General features: G+C 41.4%; 1 protein-coding gene across 1 annotated transcript in view; it reads left to right on the forward strand.

Moving 5' to 3' along the window:
• The window catches only part of EGFLAM (EGF like, fibronectin type III and laminin G domains), a 139,882-nt gene that overhangs the window by 39,175 nt on the left and 75,981 nt on the right, over positions 1–24,726 (forward strand). Inside the window, exons 2-4 of the mRNA XM_081941153.1 lie at positions 3,087–3,196; positions 8,911–8,994; positions 14,315–14,341. Coding sequence (XP_081797279.1) covers positions 3,087–3,196; positions 8,911–8,994; positions 14,315–14,341 — 221 coding nt within the window. The remainder of the gene's footprint in view (positions 1–3,086; positions 3,197–8,910; positions 8,995–14,314; positions 14,342–24,726) is intronic.

Raw genomic sequence — 24,726 nt, forward strand, 5'->3', positions numbered from 1 at the left:
TACTGCTTCACAGTGCTTTACAGACCTATCTAAGTGGTTTACAGAGCCAGTCTATTGCCCCCAACAATCTGGGTCCTCATTTTACCCATCTTGGAAGGATGGAAGGCTGAGCCAACCTTCAGCTGGTGAGATTTGAACTGCTGAACTGCTGGCAGCCGGTGATCAGCAGAAGTAGCCTGCACTACTGCACTCTAACCACTGCACCACCGTGGCTCTTGCCACAGCTTAATTACATTAAGTCAGGGATTGATTATCCATGTTCAATAAACCACAGTTTACTAGATTCACAAAATATGTTGAACCAGAATCAAGTAGCGGCGGGGGGCGGCGTCTTGGAGCAGAGCCTTCTCTGTAGCGGGCCCAGCCCTGTGGAATGACCTTCCCCCGGATATTAGGACCACCTCTGACCTCCGCGCCTTCCGGATAAAGCTCAAGACCCACCTATTCCAAGTAGCTGGCCTGGCTCAACCATAGTTCGTTCACACTGCTCCTGACGGGTTTTTTAATTTTGTGGTTTTTGGAATTTTATTAGGGGATTTTAAATTGTGTTTTTAATTGTCTTTATTCATCTGCCTACCTCCTCCATGTACACGTATTCGTTTATTTTGTGTGTGTATTGTCCATATTGTATTTTATGTGTTTTTTATTGTACGCCGCCCCGAGTCCTTCGGGAGAGGGTGCGGCTAAGAAATAAATTTTATTATTATTATTATTATTAAGTACTCCACATTATAATTTTGTACAATGAACAGGCAGTCCTAATGAAAGTTATGTTAATTAAAACCTCTGTTACTGCTCACAAGTTCTCTCTCTCTGAATTAAAAAGCCATTTGTGCTGGTGGGTTGTTTGTTTGGTTTTTTGCATGGAATAAGTCAGTAGACATTGTGGGCATTTAAAAAAAATATCAGTCACTGACAGTTATTGAAGAAGCTGACCTGTCTAGCTGCAAATTCTTGGAAGCCCTGTGGAATCGATAACATTTCAGGGAAATGGCCTGGAACAATTATGTTGTCTCATACGAGATGTTGAGAAGGCTTAAACAAGGATGGCAGGATAGTCCTTATCATACTGATGTTGTGGGACATGGCAAGGAACGAGGAACTCATTTCATTTCTGTGCACATACAGAGGCAGATGAATGACAAGGAACCTTGGACGTCTTCTACTCCAACCCCCTACTCAGGCAGGAAGCCCTATACCATTTTAGACAAATGGCTGTCCAACATCTTCTTAAAAATTCCCAGTGTTGGAGCATTCACAACTTCTGGAAACAAGCTGTTCCACTGATTAATTGTTCTAACTGTCAGGAAATTTCTCCTTAGTTCTAAGTTGCTTCTCTCCTTGATTAGTTTCCACCCATTGCTTCTTGTTTTACCCTCAGGTGCTTTGGAGAATAGCTTGACTCCCTCTTCTTTGTGGCAACCCCTGAGATATTGGAACACTGCTATCATGTCACTCCTAGTCCTTTTTTTCATTAAACTTTTTTTCATTAAACATACCCAGTTCCTGCAACCGTTCCTTATATGTTTTCTCTCCAGACCCCTAATCATCTTTGTTAATTAGAACATGTGGTTGTACTCATTCCTGACCCATCTGCCACTTCCTCATTTCTTTATAAAGGTAAAGCAGATGTACGTGCATATTGACAAACTTTAAAAGTCAGTCCAGAGAGTGTATTGACAGAATGAACCAGATTCCCCACAGTTCTTAGCTTTCCACAGTGGTCTTATATTGCACCGTTCATGGAAAGGGAAGACTAGTTTTAGAATAAATCCCAACCAAAGAGCTCTTCATAGAATGGAGAACATTTTGAGTTTCCACTGGATCCCATTCTTTTTTTTTTTCAATGGGGAGTAGAGTTACAACTAAGGGTCAAGTAAGTTTGTTACCATCATGATCAGACCTATTTTCCAGTCACTGAAAATGTGGTCATTTAAATTTCTGGGCCCAATTCAAAGCGCTGGTTTGACATTACATAGCTTGATCCTAGGGTTACTTTAGGGATTGTCTTCTCCTGGAGGAATCTTTCTGGTCTACTCATAGAGACATGGAAAGGATACTTTTCTCTACATGAATTCAGGGAACATGAGCTCAAAGGTGATGGCTCCATGCTTTATAAGAACATGCCGCAGAGGATTGTTTGGTATCCTCCCTCCTAGATTTCTGCAAGCTGGTGAAAACCATCTTGTTTGAACAGACATCTGGGATTTTGTAGGTTGCCCAATTTTTAATTCTGCATCTCTTGTGCTTTTTGTTGTTGTTTGAACAATTGAACTGGGTGATATAAAAATACAATAAATAAAGTATATTTCAGTTCTTCATTGCTTTTTGCTGAAAAAAAGAATGGCAATTCAAATTGGATTAATACAGCAATCCATGAAAACAAAGATTTAATCTTTCTCTCTCTGGTCAAGAATCTTTTCAAAACTATAACCTCCTTTCCATGACACCTAAACCACATACTATCATCTGTCACCCATCCCACTCCTCACTGGTCCTCACAATCTTTTCCCTGTTTTATAAGTTGCAGTTAGGTAATCTTTGGGTAAGGAGAACATGGAGAGGAGCAGTTAAGCTTCCTTCCCTATACACTGCAGTCTCAATCCAGATAGGATATGCCTTTATTTTTAAATAGAGAAGAAAATAGAACAGCATAATGTGATGTATCTCTCTCTGTGTGTGTGTGTGTGTGTGTGTGTGTGTGTGTGTGTTCCAGCATAACCCTCAGGGTGTGTGCTCTGTTAAGATACAGCCTGTTGTGCCTTAAAATAGCTTCTATTGTATTGCCATAAAATGGTTTCTACTGTACAGTGGAACTCCATGGTAATGGCTTCACAGTACTCCACAAGGGGATTCCCTCTGGTAGGGGAGAAAATCCAACATTAGAAATTATATTTGGTCCGGACATATTCCCCCTTTAAATAAATACCCGGGCAATGCCAGGTTATCAGTTAGTACACAATAAAGCTTGACCATTTGAAGTCATTCATAAAAAAAACAACACACATCTGTAGTCACTTTATATTACTGAAGATGTTTTTGTTTCTTGCAACTTCTTAATGCTTTGTCTTTTTTTTTTTAAACAGATAGGTTGGGGCCTCCTGTGGACATAACACTGGATTCTTTGAACTGCACCGCACTTAGTATTCAATGGAGAATGCCTCAGCAGCATGCAAATACCATCACAGGGTACACTGTAAGTATGTGTTGATTTTATTTTTCTGCCAGACATTGGCAGGTAATTAAAAGCACCTTTAATCAGGTGGGCAAAGTCATGAGCATCCACTGGGAGGAGTGGGAGTGTCTCAAAGGGTCAAGATGGCGCTTTGACCATGCCATTGAAACCCCAATGGTCCTGGTCACTTTCTTCATCTTTTTGACCATCGCTGGTAGATACTAAAGTGCATGCCTTAGATTGCTTTAGATCAGAGATATAAAGTTCTAAGTTGAATTTTGCTCAAGAGTGGTGAACAGCTTTTCCTCTTTCCAGAAGAAGCTGGCTGTGCTTCCCTTGTTGTGAAGAAGATGAATACTTTCCTCTTTTGTGATTTTATAATAAATTATGAAACCAATTTCTGCTTCTTAGTCTACTTGTCCAGGGGCTGATTGGTTCACTCATATGGGAAACAAAGCAATGTGTTCCCTCTTTAAGAATACATTGCTTTATAAAACCAGTTAACACCTTCTAGGGCTGTCCCCTGAGATTCATCCTAGATATTTTAAATAATAGAATAAATGTTTAAATAAACATTATAGAAGAAAGGCGTATGAGAAAAGCGAGTATTAGTATCAACGTTGCTGCATTGGTACTAGAATGAATAGAATAGAATAGAATAGAATAGAATAGAATAGAATAGAATAGAATTCTTCATTGGCCAAGTATGATTGGACACACAAGGAATTTGTCTTTGGTGCATAAGCTCTCAGTGTACATAAAGAAAAATAAAATAGAATACATTCATCAAGAATCATACACTTAGTTTTGGAGATTGCTGGCAACCCCTGGATAATTTTGCCTGGACTTTAACATTAAATGGATTCAGGCCTAATTAGTACTTGGATGGAAGATCATAAAACAATACCAAAGCCATAAGGATGACAGGAAGTTGAAAGAATTTCCGGAAAGATAGCAGTAACAACCCATTTCTGTACTGTTGCCAAGACAACAATATGCATATTCATGGGAGCTTCAGGTTGACCTGAAGAAAACTTTCTTTTTCATTTGTTTTAGCTTTAGCAGGTCTCCAGAAAAAAAGGTATACAATTTAGTGTAAAATATCTTCAGTAAAGATATTGTTGTTGGAGAAGACTCTTGAGAATCCCTTGGATTGCAAGGAGATCAAATCAGTCAGTCCTAAAAAAAAATCAATCCTGGCGGTCCTTTGGAAGGTCAGATAATGAAGCTGAAGCTCAAATACTTTGGCCACCTAATGAGAAAGAGGACTCATTGGAAAAGACCCTCCTGTTGGGAAGGATTAAAGGAGAAACCAATGGCAGCGGATGACATGATTAGAGTGTGTCATCTATGCAATAAACATGAATTCGGGCAAACCTCAGGACACGGAGGAAGGCAGAGCGTTCTGGCATGCTATGGTCTATAGCAGGGGTGTCAAACTCGATTTCATTGAGGGCCACATGATCTTGGGGCCTGGAGCAGGGGTGGCCAGAGAGCATGGCGGGGGGGGGGGGGGCAGCTGTACATCCGTTTTTGGCTGCAATTACCTTTTGCAGCCCTCGGCCAGTGAAAATGGAACTCGGGGGGCATCATGTGGCCCTCCCAAATTCTGTTTTCATGAGGGCTGCAGGAGGCCGTCACAGTCGAAAACAGGTCCTTCTGAGCTCTGTTTTCATTGGCAGAGGCACCGCGAACCAGTCCTTGGCTGTTTCCAAGGTGGCCCCATGAGCCACATCTAAGCACCCTGTGGGGCACATTCGGCCCGCAGGCCTTGAGTTTGAGACCCCTGGTCTATAGGGTCACAAAGATTTGGACACAACTCAGTGACTGAACAACAATAGAGACATTGCTAAATACATGCTCCACTACAACCTGCTCTATCATCTAAAAGAGAAGGACATATATAATGCAATGGGTGGCTTCCAGTGAATATATGCTTCCAACAAGTATGCAACCGCTCAGACTAGATAAGACCAACGGGAGCTCTAAGCACAACCCAGCAATGGTGCCCCTCAATGGGGGTGAAACGCTCCTGCCATGAGACTGAAACCAATGTGATATCTGATGATATCTTCAACCCAAACTTTTAAACTTTAGTCATTCACAAAAAAGAAAGGTTTTTTTTTAAACAATGGAGATTAAAATCAAACACAGCAGATGAGGACAATTGCAAAAAAAAAAAAATCAACTAAAGACCAATGTGACAATGAAAAATTAAGGGTTTGATAGCTGGGAGGGATAACAATCCAATGCTCTCCTTCCCTTTGTGCCCTAACAATAACGTACTTACTTGGCTGAATGGTTAATCCAGGGCTACAACCACTACAAATGTAGCAGTGAAAGTCCACAAGGTATTTTATAGCAAATGGCAAGAGGTGCTAAGTGTAATATCAAGAAGACGTGTACGCACATGAAAGCACAATGCAGTGGCATGAATAGTTTTGGATGCCCGTGGTTCATCTAAGTAACACCACTGCTGTGTGAGCTTCATTGGTTTCCAGTTGCTTTCTGGCTGTAATTCAAGGAACTGGTTATCACTTTTAAAAGCCCTATACGTCACAGGTTACTTGCACCTTTCCCTGAGGGTACCTCCCTAGATATAAAAGAAGTTGCCAGCTGATGAGATCTTAGAGGTTTGCCTTCTCAGTAGCTGCCCCAGTGTCTTGGAACAGCCTCCCACCTGAATCCAGTGGTATCCCTACATTTTTAGCCCCCCACAGCTGTAAGGGGAGGAGTGGCAGAACCTGGGGGTGGAGATAAAAGAGGGATAAGCCTAGAATTTCAATGTAGCCACAAGCAAAGCAAATCCAAGTCACCTTGAATTCTGTTGCCAACTCCTAGCAGTTGCTAACCATCAGTTGTGAATATTCCTGTTCATAGGCATGACTAGCAATAAATCAGTTTAATTGGACTTTCACCTGTGGACCTGATCTTTTTGTACTTGACAGCTGTGAAGACCTGGCTCTTTCCCCAAGCACTGGCATGGCTAGGCTGGGGTTGACTGGAAAGAGGTTTGGTCTGTTGCTGGGAGAAAGGGTACTTTTGTTTTTAGACATGTTTTTATGAATTGCCGTAAGCCACAGAATCAGATTCTGGAATAGGCCATGTATTATTGGTATCAAATATATGAGTTAGAATTATTAAGCCGAAAACAATATACATAAATAAACATAGAACTGTATATAAAAGTAGGTAAATATGTAAAATATCATAAAAATGTATAGATAAGATGACATAATGATTGTAATATATGGTAAAGAGAGGAAAACATACATAGATACGACGATGTAACATTGTACAAACTGTCGATATAAAGATTGTAATATATGATGAAAAGACAAAAACAATAAAAAATTATTATAAAAAAAAGAGTTAGAATTATAACATTAAAAAGACTATCTAGGTCATCAAAATTTGACTTGAAGGATCTAAAAAAATCTATGAAAGGAATTTGCTTAACTTAACAAACTCACTGGGTCACATTGCCGTCATGTGACGTTTCAGGACATTTTTTCCCTTTATAGAACTGGAGTAGTCGTGGCTGCACATAACACATCCAGCCAGCGGGCCACCAGTTTGACACTCCTGACTTACGTGGAAAGAGAACACAAGGATGTTGAGGCAATATGTTGGATAGTATAAATCCAAAGCAGAAAAAAAAATTCCCAGAATTTCAAAGAGGAAATTATCTATTTATCTCACTGATAGGAGAAGCGCCAGGTGTGGATTAGTTAAAATTGTAGATAAAGTGCCATCATCTCTAGCTCAACAAATATGGAACAAGACTGTAGGGTCCAGACCTCAGGTATATCTACAGATATCTGAAAGTGAAGAAGGGAGGTGTGAAAAATGTTTTTCTTGCAAGTAAAGTTCTTAAGGTTGTCAAAAAGAAAAAAAGTGCTATATATGGAAAAAGAAATGGTAAATTAGCTAGTAGAATTCACAAAAGTCAGAAGGACCCAGGATCTGATACCTGTCACATAAAGAATAATGGAGAGAGCAAGAGAATATAAGAAGGAGATATACCTTTTTCTTTATTAACCACAACTAGGCCTTTGATTTTAGATCATGAGTGTGGAATACATTAAGGGTAATTGGCATGCCAGAACATCAGATTATTCTTCAGAGGGACTTTACAATGAGCTGCTGTAAGAAATGAAATTTAGAAAAAATGAAGTGGTTCAGAATAAGAAAGGGAGTGAGATAAGAATACATATAGCCCCATATGTTTAATTTATATAGTGAGTAAATTATAAGAATAGTAGGAGTAGATGAAATGGCAGCTGGACTCAAATTTAGAGGCTGAAATGCTAATCCTTTAAGACATGCAAACGATACACCTTTATTAGCCCAAAATAAAGGAGACTTAGCTAATTATTAAAGTAAAACTAAGAAGTTTAAAAAATCATTTCAGTTGATCTCAGAACAAATAGGATCTCCCTTGATAAAGATCAACAAATGGAAGCTTACATATTTTGAGCATGTGACACGAGCAGATGATGGAGTAGAACAAATGACTCTGCACGGCAAATTTGAGAGAAGTAAAAGGATGTGAGGACTATGGATAAGACAGGTGTATAGTATCGAAGTGTGATATAAGACTATTCTTGGAAGAAATATTGGAGACGGGATGGGAGGAAGACTATTTTTCCATCAATCGCTTGTAGTCGACATGATTTGATAGCACCTAACTGTTAGTAGAGCCTTTGGGGTAGATATCAAAGAAAAAAACAACTACTGTATTTTTCAGAGTATAAGACGCACCCTTTTCCCTCAAAAAAGAAGCTGAAAATCTGGATACAGCATTTTTTGCCTCCCAAAACCCCACCCCTTCACCAAAATGCCCGTGCATAGCCTTTAGGAGGCTTATAGAGTGCTCCTGGGAGCTGGAGAGGGCAGAAATGAGAGAGCAATGTGCCGTTTTTTGCTCAATTTTGCCCCCCCCCCCAAATCCCCAGGAGCACTCTGTAAGACTCCTAAAAGCTATGCGTGTCCTCTTGTTTTGACAAAAACTGGGCCTTTTTTCTTGAAAAACAGGCTGGTTTTTTGCTTGTTTTTGCCCCCTCTGCCTCCCCAGGAGCACTCTACAAGCCCCCTAAAGGCTATTCATGCCCACCCCCTTTTTTGAAAAAAAAAAACCAGGCCCATTTTCGCGAAAACAGGCCGTTTTTGGGAGGTCTGCAGAGTGCAAAACTTTTTTTTTTTAATTTGCCTCTTCAAACTTTTGGTGCGTCTTATACTCAGGTGTATCTTATATTCCGAAAAAATATGTTATTTGCTTGTTTGAGGGTAGAAACTTCACCATACTTCTTGAGTTTGAAGGATAATTATTCACAACTTATTAAAGGATGACTAAACTTCCTTGTTATATTTTAATTTTTATTCATTTTGTATCTTCATCATCTAGCCATTTTGATGGAGTCATACACAGAATGTGTCATTGTAGGTTTTGGTTGCCATTCTAAGTGATGAGATAAATTTAATATTGGCTTTAGCCTTCTACAATTTATTGACTTCATGAAAATATTTCAGTAACTTGAAGTTTGGTAACCAATTATGTGCTAACAAGTTGGGGTGGATACATAGATACACTCACCCTAATATCCCCTGACCACAGTGAGGCAACATAGCATGGCTTGAGGTTTTTTGGTGGGATATTAGTACTATTAACAAACAAAATATACCCTTGTTCTATTGATTTATTTGCATTTTTATTTCTTTGACATCGGCTCAAGGTGTTCTACACTGAGGACAAGACTGATGAACCAATCAGGCAACAGTCTCATGATGTACCTCTCAGTTTGGATATGCTTGGCATGGTGAGTGGCAATACTTTTATATCTGATGTGCAAACATTCATATGGCTTAGGACCTAGTTACTTGCGGGATCGTATTCTGCCCCATACATCCCTGCGACCAATCCGCTCGCACAGAGAGGGCCTCCTCCAGGTGCCATCCACCAGACAGTGTCGAGGGGCGGCGCCTAGGAGTAGAGCCTTCTCTGTGGCGGGCCCAGCCCTGTGGAATGACCTCCCTCCGGATATTAGGAATACCTCTGACCTCCGCTCCTTTCGTGTAAAGCTCAAGACCCACCTTTTTCAAGTTGCTGGCCTGGCTCAACTTTGATCCAACTATATCGCTCCTGACGGGTTTTTTATTTGGGGTATTTTAATTGCATTCAATTTATTTAGAGGTTTTTAAACATTGTGTTTTTACTTGTTTTTATCTATTAGTTCACCTCCTCCTTGTATATGTCGTATATATGTCTTGGTATATGTTTTGTTATATGTATGTCGATATATTTATTTCCTATGTTTTGTTGTACGCCGCCCCGAGTCCTTCGGGAGAGGGTGCGGCTAAGAAATAAATATTTATTATTATTATTATTATTATTATTATTATTATTATTATTATTATTATTATTATTATTATTATTATTATTATTATTATTATTATTATTATTATATATTGTTTATTCTGTGGATTTTAGGCAGCCTCCCATAACCATGTAAATAAAGATATAAATCAATTTAAAAGGTACAGAATGTCGGTGTACTGTCCTATCACTTTCCATCTCACTACAGTTCTTCTCACCAAAAATCTATGAAGTACAGATGGAAATACACTGTTTTTATTGCCTTCCTAAACATTAATAGAGTGAGGTCCGTCCTAATGTTAGACCTAATAGGAATAGCAATAACACTTATGTGAAGTTTCCAAGAGTTGCCCTAATTAATTTATGAGCCCCGAGACAAGATTAAAAAAAAAAACCATTCATTTATTAGGACTAACATCTTGGCACGGACTTCTGTGTAGCTGAAACTAAATCCCACTTAATGGTGTCTGACCTTTACCCCTGTGCTCCCTCCACTCTGGCTGAGGTCATCACTCACATTCTCCAACAGGACGTTATGGCAGGGTTCTGGACATGTGCATTCACATCCCAGTACAGCAATATGAGACTTTTACTCTGGCCAAAAGTATGCATGGCATTTCCCTCCCCTTTCTCAAGTTGATAGTAGTCATGGAAACGCTTTAGGCATTGACAACTTACTTATATATTGCTTCATAGTGCTTTGTAGCACTCTCTAAACTGTTTACAGAGTCAGCATATTGCCCCAACAAACTAGGTCCTCATTTTACCATCTACAGAAGAATGGAAGGCTTGAGTCAACGTTGAGCTAGTGAGAATCGAACTGCTGGCAGTAAGCAGAAATAAACTGTAATACTGCATTCTCACCATTGAGCCACTGTGGCTCCTAAAAGAAGGCTACTACTGAGAAGGTCCTTTCCAAACCCCACCCTCCTAGCTCAGTTATGCATGTGAAGTGTTGAAGCTTCTTGTATATAATTAAGAGAACAATGTTATCAACACATGACCTCTCATTTGATATGGTCCAGTATAAGCAGAGAAGAAAAATGAGGATAAATTTATATATTAGGACCACCAGGGCTGCAAAAATCCATATGATCATAGGACACTGCCTCGTGTATCTTTGTTCCACATATTGATCAACTGGATTTTGCAGCCCTGATTTGGTAGTCCAATCAGATATAGCATAATTCTTATAAGGACTTCTCATTAAAAGCTAATATGGTTTTCTGTCCTATCTGTCAGAAATTATGAAGCACAGTTTACTGAATTAACTATTATAGGTTTGCCTGAGACTCTGAATGACGTACCAATTGCACAGACTATATTTATACCACACTAGGCTATTGAAAGCAAGCAAATAATACAGTACAATTTGAACCATATAGGATTTTCAGCCAAAATGTACCAGAATCCATTCCAGTCTTTCTCAAACTGCTCTCCTACAGTTAAGAGTGTTAACTCCCAGAGTTCATATCAACTTTGGCAATAATGGAACTTGTAATTTCCACATATCTGTTTAGGAAGCTTGTGATAAAGTATAATTATTCCTGGCAAGTTGATATAGAGGAAAATGCCCTTCATATATCCCAGTCCTAAACCTTTTAGAGCAGGGGTTTTAAACTGGCAGCCTGCAGGCCAGATGCATTCACACGCAGGTCATGCCCACCCCAGCTCCATGAATGAGGAAAATGTTACAAAACATCACATGACGACAACATGATGCAGCGAGTTTGACAACCGTATTCTAAAGGATCCAGCTTAGTAGTGGGATACGACCGGTATGCCGCGATATGGGTGTAATGGTGCCTGATGGGAGCACCAGGTATTGTTCCGGTACGGTGCTCCGGAGGACCCACCTGCCCACCCACTGTCCTTACCGCTATTTGAGCCAATCAGGGCCTTTTGCGTACGGCACCTGCGCGACGCTGCGCCAAGCGGTTGGAATGTCACAGGTGGGAAGTACGCATGCGTGTGCTGCACGTGTGCTGTGCGCTTTTACGTGGTGGACACTGGCCCCCATGGCAGCGTATCGGTTGCAACGGGATGTGGAACCCACCACTGATCCAGCTCTGTGTTGATTTTACAAAGAAGCAAGGACACCAAACCTGATTACGATTTGGCGATTGCAAGAAAATCTCAGCATTAGAAGAGAATTACACATTTTTCTAGCGCTTTGGCTACTTGAGAGAGCCAAAGCACTAGCACTAGTTTGGTTAGTGGTTAAGGCACCAAGCTAGAAACAAGAAGACAGTGAGTGCTAATCCTCTCTTAGGCATGAAGTGTGACCATGGACTTTTCTCAGATGCAGAAAGAAGGCAAAGGCAAACATTTCTAAAGAATCTTGCAAGAAAACTCCAGTCCAGGTAATTTCCAGAATCAATGAGGACTCAAAGGAACACTCCCCACCCCCCAAAAAGCTGCCTGAACTGAACTACAAGCTCCAGGTGACCACAAGATGATAGAAAAACGATTCAGATATAGTTTTGCCCAGATTTTTATAGCCCATATCTGGTAGTCCTGCTCTACATATTGTTGCCAAGTGAATTACAAGACCTGGCCGTGACGTTATGATAAATTACTTGGAGATTTTATCTAAATCACTTAGGAACTAAAATGTAGCAAAGTATTTCATCTCTAAAGTTTTCTTTGAATCTTTCCTATCTCATTGCCAGCAGATGCAAGGTAGAGTTGCTATGTTTTTTCTCTTGGCAGTATACTTATATTACTACCGCCTAGGGAGAAATTCAGCAAGTGTAATATTTTCTATCACTGCCTTCCTTTCTATATTGGGAAAAGCCGCACCTGTTTCAATCCTAGGTACCATCCAGCTGTTAACCCAACCTCTCAGAACAAAAGGGGGGAATAACAGAGCAGAAAATGTTTCTTCCATTTTGGATTTAAGAGATTGAAATTCAGGGTATATTGCTGCCTGCCTAAAAACACATGTGCCTGTTTTCATACCGACTGTAAGCATGATGTTTCAATTAAGGAGAAGTTTGGATACAGGAGGAGAAACATCCAACAGTGACATCTTTCATTCAGAGGGAGCTGTGACATGTGGAACCAATCTGAGCTACTCCATCTGCAAGATCTTATTTAAAGGGCAGACATACCATTTATATACAAGAGAACTGTGTATTAAAAAAAGCAGACTCCAAATTTCCTTTTGCAATGGAATAATTTGGGTTGATATGTTTTTAAATCTCAAAAAAGGACTAAAGTGAATTTGCAGCTAGGCTTGGATTACGAGTTGCAATTCTCCATTTCCCCCTTTTGGTCCTCTTTTGATCTGTTGTTTTTTTTTTTTACTTTGTGTGGGTGCTGTGTTCTGCTCTCCTCAAACCGAAAGGAGAAAGTATTTGCTTTACTCTCATACTCAAATGTTCTCCTGCTCAGATTTAGATTTGAAAGGGGAAAAAGAAAAAAAGATTGAAAAATACCATCTTTCTTTTCCATGAGAAAACCGAAAAGGCGTTATAGGTAGTCCTCACTTAAGGATCAGTCACTTAACCGCCATTTGAAATTACAATGGATCTTACTTACAACCTGGTTTTGAAGTTACAATGGCCACACCTATCCATGATCATGTAGTTGCAATTTGGGTGATTGGCAACCATTTAGGGCTGTTTGCAGTGTCCTGCAGTCATGTCACTGCAATTTTCCATGTTTTTTTTTTTTTGCTAGTTTCCAGGTCATAAAATCAGATAGAGTCACGTGGCAATCTGCATAACAACCACCATGTCTTACAGCTATCGTTCCAGTCTCAATTACAGTCATAAGTCGAGGAGTACCTGTATTTCAAATTATTGCAGAGTTCTGTATTTCCGATGCAAATCCTTCCTCAGTGGTTCCAAAATCTCATACATGGAATACACATGGAAATAGGATCAATTGGAAGATCTATTGTGAAACTCTTTTAAAAATCAATATAAAATCCAATGCCGATAGTAATAGCAAAATGCAGTTGTACAAATAAAGCAGTAACAAACTGCTTGCACTCCAGGTACCAATAAAATCAAATGACTTCAAAAAAATATTGAATAAAACAATATTTCCTAAATATTAGGTATATGTCCTATTTTATAGGTCATGTGAGATGATGTTTCTTTTATTTTTTAATGTAATTTCAAAACTTCTGAGGTTTTGATTGAAGAGGAAGAATTTGGAGCAAAGTATTGTACATGTGGTTGTATTAAAATGACATGCTAATGAGTCCTTTTAAGTTGGCAGTTGTATGGGTGCATCAAAAAAGGTTGCTATATAGAAATCTGCATGTGAAATTTTAATGGGATGGAATTAAATGTAAAATTTATTATGTTATAAACTGAAGAAAAGTTAATTTTTTAATATATTGTTAGTATCTTGACAGAGAAATCATGTTGAGTGCCTGCTAATAAATTAATCAGTTATGATTAGGTAAACAGGAAAAAAATGAATCTTATCACTAAACTGTCTCACATAATTTTTCTGCATGGATTTTATAGGGGGCTTAAAATAGCGTAAGTGAGCATGTGTGTTTTCTTTTAAAAGGATATATTTTTGACTAAAGAAAATTAATGGTGTATATTCCAGTGTAAAATCTATTGGATGTTTAAGTCATCTACCTTATATATTTTGATTTCATTCATTTGAGTGTGTCATAAAGGGAATGTTGGCCCTAAAATGGCTTATATTTTGAATAAACAAAGTAACTCTTACTTTATTATTAAATCAGCATGTTTTTAATCATCCTGTTTCTTAAGAATTTTATTTTTTCCTGCTAGGGTCAGATGGCTGGGCAAGCAATTTTTGTAAGTACTACAGCTCCTGTATGTGTTTAAATGTAAACAATTTTTGCTTGTTTAAATGTAAATTCATTGTGAGAATTTGCCAATTACAAAATTTTGCATGGGTAACAAGGAATGGATATGTTTGATTTTACTTGCAAAGCTAGATGATTATGATGCAAAACTGAAAAGTATCTTAACTCGAGACAAAATTCCCACAAAATAAAAAAAGGTTTCTGTGGAATAGTGATTGAGAGATCACAGAGAAATACGACTTAAACATTCATGTTCAGTATTTTCATTCAGAGTGAAATTTGTATGACACATATAATCTGTATGAAAATATTAGAGATAAAGTCAACAACTGATGACCAAACTGTACTGAATTTGTTGTTCGTTGCAGAGATTTTCAATTTTTTATTGCTATGTTTAGTTTCAGTTTTGACACATCCAGTCATAGAGAGTGCATTTAAAGAGTTGTAATCGTCTCAGTTTTTAATCTTTTTAAAAAAAACAGGTTATCAAATCATACACTGTCAGATTCCAACATACCATTTTTAACAGATCTGGAAGAAAGTGTACATGTTAAGCATTGGAGGCTTCAGATTCAACATCTGGTACCTCTAAACATTTTCTATTTTTTTTGTTCATGCCCTTTTGGTTGGAAGGTTAGAAAAGATATTTACCCAAAACTGCAAAATAAATGGTCAGTTGGAAGAGATCATTTATAGAATATATCCCCAAGCGGACACACCAAAATTTAGCAGCAAACAACAATTTTCAGCCATTTAGAGATAAAGCAACAGCAAGAAGGAATAACATGTTTCCTGACTAACAACATTTTAAAAATGCACCAGCTTTTGTGAGCTATAGTTTCCTTCATCAGATGCACTAAGCAACTGCAGCTTATATACTGTATTTTTGGGAGTATAAGACGCAGCGGAGTATAAGACGAACCTGATTTTGAAGAGGTAAATTTTTTAAAAGGTTTTTGCACTCTGCAGGCCTCCCAAACCCCCTGCACGCCTCGTTTTTTGTGGAAAATGGGGCATGCAGAGAGTTTGAGAGGCTTGCAAAGTGTTCCTGGGGGCTGGGGGGGCAAACTGAGCAAAAATTGCCTGTTTTTCGTGAAAACAGGTCCGTTTTTTGAAAAAAAACAGGGCATGCATAGGCTTTGGGGCAAAAATGAGCAAAAAAACTGGCCTGTTTTTCATTCGTTTTTGCCTTTCCCAGCCCCCAGGAGCACTTTGCAGGCTTCCCAAGCCCTCTGCACATCCATTTTTGCGAAGGGGGCAGGGTTTTGGGAGGTTAAAAATGCTGTATTCAGTGTATAAGACGCACCCAGATTTTCACCTTCTTTTGGGGGGAAAAAGGTGCATCTTATACTCTGAAAAATACAGTAAGTTGATGAGCGGAAGTGAGCGGGGTGGGGTGGGAGGGAACAAGCTATTCCAACAGATGGTTGTTTTATTACAACGGTCGCGGGGAGGGGGGGTTGCGAGGACAAGAGAAGATCACAAGGTCGGTTGGGAGACCGTGGCTGCTGGCTATGCCCGGTCGTTTGTACCAACCCCCGCAGTCTAGGTGGCCAGGAACTACAGAGCCAGGGCCTGCGGCTGATGCTTTGCAATGCAAGGTCCGTGACCAACAAGGCCCCCCTCATTAATGAGTTGATCTCTGAGGGGGAGCTGGACCTTGCAGGGATAACGGAGACCTGGTTGGGCCACGAGGGTGGTTTACCCCTCGTGGAAATGTGCCCACCGGGTTTCCGTGCATTCCATCAGCCTCGGGCCCTGGGTAAGGGTGGTGGGGTGGCGGTAGTTATACGGGAATGTTTAGAGCCGAGGGAGTTCACTGTCCCTCAGATACCCGGGTGTGAGTCCCTAGGTGTGAAATGGGGCCCAGGGAGGCAGTGGGGTCTGCTGATTGTATACTTGGCTCCTCGCTATAGATCAGCGGCCCTGCCCGAGCTCCTCGAGCTGATCTCAGAGACGGCAGTTGAGATCCCCAAGCTTTTGGTTATGGGGGATTTCAACTTGCCGTCGACGGGAGTAGCATCTGAGGTGGCTCGGGAGTTCATGGCTTCCATGACAGCCATGGACCTGACCCAATTAATTCAGGGCCCCACACACGAAGGTGGCCACACACTGGACCTTGTTTTTGTATCTGAGCAGTGGACGAGTGATCTGGGAATAGGGGACTTAGTTGTTACTCCCCTGTCATGGTCAGATCACTCATGTCTCTGGCTGGACTTCCCTGGTGCTACCCCCCACCGCGAGGAGGCAGAGCCAGACTGTCCAAGCTGGTACCGCCCCAAGCACCTGATGGAACAGGATAGGTTCCAGACGGAGCTTGGGCCACTACCTGTAGCCCTGACCCGCTCTCGGTCGGAGGACCTAGTGGCCGCCTGGAATAGGGCGGCGGCTGGGGCCTTGGACCGGGTCGCGCCTTTGCGACCTCTCCTACGGCAGCGACCCACCCGAGCTCCTTGGTATACCGAGGAGTTGAGGGTGATGAAGCGCCATAGGAGACGTCTAGAGAGCAGGTGGAGGTCCTCACGCTCCGAATCTGATCGAACACAGGTAAGAGCCTATTTACGGACCTACCTTGTGGCATTGAGAGCGGCCAAACGTAGACATTGTGCCGCTCTTATTGCCTCCGCTGATAACCGCCCTGCCGCCCTGTTTAGGGTGACCCGCTCCCTCTTATCGCAGAGGACGCGGGGGGCACCCTTGCAGGGCAGAGCAGAGGAGTTTGGGGAATATCTGCAGGACAAAGTCGCTCAGATCCGGAGCGGATGGGCCCCCTTCAGTGGACCAGACGAGCCGTCAACAGTGAGTCTTGTGAGACCATTCTGGGAGGAGTTTGACTCTGTTGCCCCCGAGGATTTGGACAGGTTACGTGGACGGCTGCGACCCACCACATGTTCAATGGACCCGTGTCCCTCCTGGCTGGTACTGGCAACCTGGGAGGTGAAACGAGGCTGGCTTCTGGGCTTGGTGAACGCCTCGTTGGGCGAGGGATCCTTACCAACTGCCTTGAAAGAGGCGGTGTTGAGGCCCTTACTCAAGAGGCCTTCACTTGACCCGACGGAGCTAGCTAATTACCGTCCGGTCTCCAACCTTCCCTTTCTAGCGAAGGTTGTTGAGAATGTGGTGGCACAGCAATTTCCGCGACACCTTGACGAATCCGAATATCTAGACCCACGCCAGTCCGGCTTCCGACCCGGGAACAGCACGGAGATGGCCTTGGTCGCGTTGGTTGATGATCTCTGGAGGACCAGAGATAGAGGTTGTTCCTCTATCCTGGTCCTATTAGATCTCTCAGCGGCTTTTGATACCATCGACCATGGTATCTTATTGCGCTGGCTGGAGGGGATGGGAATCGGAGGCACCGTTTTGCGGTGGTTCGGCTCCTACCTCTCCGACCGGACGCAAAGTGTGTTGACAGGAGGGCAGAGGTCGACCCTGAGGCCACTCACTTGTGGGGTGCCACAGTGATCGGTCCTCTCGCCTCTTCTGTTCAACGCATATGTGAAGCCACTGGGGGAGATCATCCGTGGTTTTGGGGTTGAGTATCATCTGTACGCTGATGATACCCAGTTGTACATTTCAACCCCAAACCACCCCAACGAGGCTGTCGAAGTGATGTCCCGGTGTTTAGAAGCCGTCGGGGTCTGGATGGGGGACAACAGACTCAAACTCAACCCCTCCAAGACTGAGTGGCTGTGGCTACTGGCACCTCGGTTCAGCCAGCTGACCCCATCGCTGGCCATAGGGGGCGAACAGTTGCCCCCCGTGGAACGGGCGCGTAATTTGGGCGTCCTCCTAGATGCCCGGCTGTCAATGGATGATCATGTGGCAGCCGTGGCAAGGGGGGCGTTCCACCAGGTTCGCCTGGTGCGCCAATTGCGCCCCCTACTGGACCGGGATGCCCTACGCACGGTCACTCACGCACTGGTGACATCTCGCCTGGACTACTGCAATGCTCTCTACATGGGGCTTCCCTTGGGACGCGCCCGAAGACTGCAGCTAGTCCAGAACGCAGCCGCGCGGGCTGTCATGGGGAGTACTAGGTACTCCCACGTAACACCTCTCCTGCGCGAACTGCACTGGCTGCCTGTGGTTTTTCGGGTGCGTTTCAAGGTTTTGATTACCATCTTCAAAGCGCTCCATGGCACAGGATCTAGCTACTTGCGGGATCGCATCCTGCCACACACATCCCTGCGGCCAATCCACTCTCACAGGGAGGGACTTCTCCTGGTGCCGTCCACTAGGTAATGCCAACGGGCGACGCCAAGGAGTAGGGCCTTCTCTGCGATGGGCCCAACCCTCTGGAATGACCTCCCCCCCGACATTAGAACCACCACCGACTTCCGCTCCTTCCGACAAAAATTGAAGACTCACCTGTTCCGATTAGCTGGCCTGGCACATTCATAACTTCTATCTCCTGGCAGATATATTTTTTAACTGGTATTTTAGGGGAACTGTTTTTAAAATTAAATTTATGGGATATTTTTTAGGGGTTTTTTAAAACTATATTTTAGATACTTTACTTAGTTGCACAGTTCTTTTTAACCTCCTCCATATTTATCTATTTAACAATTTAACTATTTAATTATTTAATTATTCATGTGATGTATTTTTTGTATGGACTGTACACCGCCCCGAGTCCCTTTTGGGAGAGGGGGCGGTCTATAAGCGCAAATAAAAGTAAAGTAAAGTAAAAGCTAAAAGGTTTCTCCACCAAGCTTGTGGGATGGTTTCCAAACATTTCCTTACCAGGCTAGGTAACATCTTCAATATGGGATATCAGTATCAGTGTTCTTTTGTTTATATGAGCTCCATGTGGTCAGAGGGCCTTGTGATGGGTTTTTGTGATGACTCAGGTGTGAATCATCAGTGGGAATCTTGTGATGGGGAGGTTGCATCAGGTTAGGGTCATTGGGAGGTGAAGTGCTGTTTGCGGGACCTTATGTGGATTGGTTGAGGGTTGGTGCTTACATAAGTTGATATCTTTCAAAAAAAAATTAGCCAATCTGGAAAGGTGATACCACCTCCTTCAGATTTTTTTGACTCTCATAGTTCTCCTCTTCCAAAAAAGAGAACTATGAATGAATTATAATGAAGAGACACAAGGTAATTCATCCATATAGAGGCTGCAAATGTAGTGATGGGGCAAAGAAGCTACGCCTGAGTCCTGTTTGTCAATCCTAACCAGGGCCAATGTGTCAAATTGAACAAGGCTGTTTCCTAAAAACAGGATCATGACTAGTATCTTAGTGATTTCTGATACAGAATTCCTGATGCTGCAATTGTCCAGCTGTTTTGGCTCTGCCTCTTTGCAATAAAATTGAACTGTGGCTTTTTTTAAAGGTCAGAAGAAGAGAAAGAAGATATTAGGAAAGTTACAAGTGGAAGATAAAAAATTAAAATTTTTCTGTAAAGTTTTTAGCTTTATCTGGAAATATCCATATCATAGGGTTTATGAGATATATAATTAATTGGTAAATGATGTTAAATTCAAGTGTTAAAACTTATGACTTTCTTCATAAATTAAGGAGGCCTCCTGTTTAATCTGCTTAGCTGCATCTGGAGGTAAAATATTTTCAAATCAAATCTTAAAATTTAAATTAATTAATTGTAATAATGTTGGGATGCCAGCTAGCTTAGTTTCAAAGTAAATTGAGTATTTTATAAATGTTTGGTTATTGTTTTTAAGTTTTATCTGTAAGTGGGGTTTTATGAACAGTATTCATAAAATGTTTATTAAAACCAATAAAACTGTTCTCAATTTAGGATTTATTTTGGTCATAATATTAGCTTAAAGTGGCCTTTCCCAAACTGGTACCCATCGAATGTGTTGGTGCTAGTCAGATGACTAGAATTTCTGGTACAGGCAGTCCTTGACTTTCAACAGTTCATTTAGTGGCCATTTGAAGTTATGACTGTTGCAGCATTCCAAATGTCATGTGATCAAAATTCAGTCACTTGGCAACTGGTTCATATTTATGATGTTTGCAATGTCCCATGGTCATGTGTTGGCTAGCTTGGCCATTCAACAGCGAGACACTGGTGAAGAGGGCGCAGCAGCGCCTGCACTTTCTGCATCGCAAGAGAAAAGTATATCTTCCTTCCTCTGTCCTTACCACTTTCTATAGAGGGATGATCGAGAGTGCAGAGAGAGGTAAGGATGGCAGAAAAGATTGTTGGCAGTTCACTTCCTTTTCTCCAGGACATAGCATATAAGTCAGGGGTGTCCAAACTTGGGAACTTTAAGACTTGTGGACTTCAACTCCCAGAATTCTGGGAGTTGAAGTCTACAAGTCTTAAAGTTCCCAAGTTTGGACACCCCTGATATAAGTGATGCTTGAGTAGGATCTGCAGTATTGTCAGGGAAACTACACATTCTCTTCGTGATCCATTTTCCTTGTTACCTCCTGGGAGGAGGCTTTGTGGTATCTGAAGTAGAACATATAGATTCAGTCACAGTTTTGTCCTATATAGTATCAACCTTGTTGAACATTCAAGTTTCCTATTTCCACTATGTATTCAAATGGACAATGATTTGTGTGTGTTTGTGTGTAGTGTGTGTGTGGGAGGGGGTATATGTATGTATATAGCATACGTATATGTGTGTTATATATGTATATGGGTAGATATATACTTTTTTTCGAGAGCAGGCCATGGAATTTCATTTTTAATGTGGACCAATGTACTCGTAGCAAAAAATGACAACAAAACTTATCTTACCTTACGTGTTTTATGACCTTACCTCTTTTATGACCTTCTGACTAGCACAGTCAATGGGGAAGCCAGATTCATTTCACCTGGTCGCTAACAACTGCTGTGGTTCACTTAACAAATGTGGCAAGAAAGGTTGTAAAATGGGGCAAAACTCACTTAACAAATGTCTCACTTAGCAAAAGAAATTTTTGGCTAAACTGTAGTCATAAGCTGAGGTTCAATTGAGGGGACATTATGTTGAGGAAATCTGAGAGATAATTTAGAAATAAATGGCACCCTTATAAAACAATGCATATTCTATGCATATCAGTGCTTTATGCATTTGGATTTACTCTCTCTTATTAAATATAAAAGGAGTTTAAGTCTACATGTTGGGCAGCTTAATCACATCTGTCTCCACCAATCGTAGTAATATATGCAGTTTAATATATTTTTTAAGACCAGCCTATAAAACTGTGCAAAAAAATAAATCTGAGCACAGTCTAAATAAAAATGTGTAAGCAAAATTATGGGGGAAAACATATCAGTGATTCTTTATTCAGTAAGGAAAAGTATATTTTATGACTGATTGAACCTTCAGAGTTTGTCACGGCTTTCATTCATAGCTTTCCCGGTTTCCTTGTAAACATTTAATTTTTGAACCAAAGGACCTGTGAAGAGAAATGATTAGACTTCCCCTAAACCATTTATGTCGTATGAGCCTTTGATATGAAATGCACTGTTGCTGAGAAAAACTAATCTGAACTCTAACCAAGATATTAATATTGCATTGGTTATTCAATAACATCTAGCAAAGATGTTTGGTTTCTGACCCTGCAGGGAAAGTGACACTGGTAGATTATTTCATTTTATTGCATTCAGAATCCATCCTTTTTCCAGTTTTGTCTCTGTGGGGTTATATGCCCCCTCCCCAAAAAAGTTTTAGTTTAACTTACTGCAAGGCCTTAGAGTCTGGCAGGATATAATCATACAAAGATGTATGCACAAGGGAGGAGAGCCCACTTGTGAAAATGTGGAAGCTTTCCCCAGGTTCTTCATTCCTTCTAATCCTGTGCACAACACTTAAGCCTCACAGCTATCTCTGTCTCTAGTGAATGCCTAGCTGGACAAAATGTTTGTTGTTTTCCTGTTTTTCCCCCTCACGAGAGATCATTTTATTTTAAAGTGAGTGGTATTTCAGCAATAGCATGTGGAATAGCATACTTGAACTTGGGACTGCAAATCCTCGTCTTAGCGAAGAAAGACAACTGTCTTTTATTTTTTCCTACTATTTGTCTTGGAAGCATAAATTAAAAAAGCAGCGACTAGGGCTGTGTTCATATGATTTTGTCAAGGGAATTAATGGGAGGGGAAAACACACCAGCATATTGAGATTTGGCAGCCAACTCACCAACTTTCTGCACCTGGAAATTCTATTTCAAGTTGTTCTAAATTTTGTATAATTTTCCATGTACTATGACTAAGATTATAAATATCTGTAAATGGGAAGGGAGGGAAAGAAGATTAAGGGGGGGGGAGAGAGGTTTGTAGAAGGAGCTGTTGTAATTGAAATTTCCACACACATTATTTTAAAATGGGCTACTTAGTACTCTAGAAGAGGGAGACAAAATTCGAAATAATCTTGATAGATTAATGAAATGACATGTCCTCATTAAAGTAGAAGAAGAATGGATTGCCACAATTTTCAATCTTTGACCCGGTGTTCTTCAACATTTTTATTTATTACTTGGAGGAGGACATGGAGAGAATGCTTATTTTTCTTTATAAGGTTGGCAGAGACATAAAATTTGATAGGAGAGTTAATAACCTAGAAGGCAGAAATTTTTAAAAAATAATTTTAGTTGGAGAAGTGGACTGAGAACACAATTGAATAAAGATAGAGGTAAAGTTTTGAACTTAGGACATAGAAATAGGATAGTGAATCCATGGTATTTGTGAAAAAAAGAAATCATGAAATGGTAAGTGGTTGCTACCAAAAAAAATATAGGAGTAAACATGGTTCCTAAAAAGTCAAAACTTTAGTTGTATCAGGAAGGATAGTCTGCATCTGGATAGCGGGCATTGCAAGAGACTCAGAAGAAACTCTTCCTAGCTTCTTGAACTGTAAAGGAGACGGCAGGAAAATTGTAAATTCGAAGTTGCAAGTTTGGTATCAGCCTTACTAGGTAAATCAGACAGGAAATATGACCAGATAAGATAATTCTACTTTATTAGAGAAATACATTGATAGAATATTGAAAGTCAGAAATTTCAATTCTACCCCCCACTGTTGTGGGCCACCAGTGGCCAGCAGAGCTGGCAGTAAATTCAGAGAGTGAGGAGGTTGGGGAGGAACATTGGCCAGTCCTGCAGGCTGGGGAAGGCTCTGAGGAGGGATATGTGTCGGAGGCATATGTTAGCATATATAGCAGTTATCAGCTGCTTTCGGAGTCAGACATCTGTGATGCATGTGAACAGCTGGAGCCTGTTCCCAGTGTGTGCATGCGCAGAGTTGCCAGATGAAGGGAACAGCTAAAGAACAGGGGTCGACTTGGGAGTAAGGCCACAGGTGGATGATGAATGGCTCCTCCCAGAGGAAATAAAAGAGGAACGAAAAGGGAGTGGAGTTTGCAGGAGACAATTAGTTCGCTTAATTGGTTTGTGTCTCTCCAAGATTCCTGGTCAAGTTTTGCAGATATTGGCCTCTCAGCTCTCCAAGCCAGATAAGGTCTGTGATTGTACATCCTCCCTTGAAAGACTTTGTTGGATGTGAATGAAGAGAATTCACAGTAAATTAATAAAAGGGGTTCGGGTTGGGACAAGGAGTTTGCTTCATGCTCTGGTGAGGCCTAGGTCAGAACACCTACCCCCCATTACAGCTTGAGAAACTAGGAAGGATCCATTCTGAGCAGATTGCCCCACTCACTATTCAGCTATGGGTTAGGCCAGTGGTGGGCAACCCGCGGCTCGGGAGCCACATGCGGCTCTTTACACCCTTTAATGCGGCTCTTCTGTGTGCCGGGTGCCCGCTCCCCTCCCTCCTCTCAGGCTTCGGAGGGAAGCTTCTGCAAAAGCCCGGGCGAGTGACAACCAATTTTGGTCCTATGACTGCAGAATGCTGCAAAATACCATAAATGCAGGCCAGTTGTTGAGTGTTTCAAATGTGATTGGAACACTCAACAAGGTGACCACAGTGTGTGTGTGTGTGTGTGTGTGTGTGTGAGTGAGAAAGACAGACAGAGAGAGGAACAGAGAGAGGGAGTGAGGGCGAGAAAGATAGACAGACAGAGAGACACACACAGAGTGAGTGATTAAGTGAATGAGTGAGAGACAGACACACCCACATACACAGAGTGACAGAGAGAGAGGAAGGGAGGGGAGAGAGACAGAGGGAGAGACAGAGACAGACACACACACACACAGAGTGAGTGAGAGACAGACAGACACACACACACACAGAGTGACAGAGATGGGGGAGGGAGGGAGAGAGAGAGACAAAGAGCCAGAGAGAGAGAGAGAACGAAAAAAGAAAGAAAGTGGGAGAGAGAGACGAAATTAAAAACAACAACATACAAACCTGACTTACTCAAACTATCCAAGGAAATGCAAGGCCAATGTTCACATTAGTGGTTGTGACTTTGTCAGTCAATGTCAGGATGTAATTTTCTCTACATTGTAAGGCAA

The sequence above is a fragment of the Natrix helvetica genome (genome assembly GCF_964273705.1).
Source record: "Natrix helvetica genome assembly, chromosome: 2".
NCBI lineage: Eukaryota > Metazoa > Chordata > Lepidosauria > Squamata > Natricidae > Natrix > Natrix helvetica.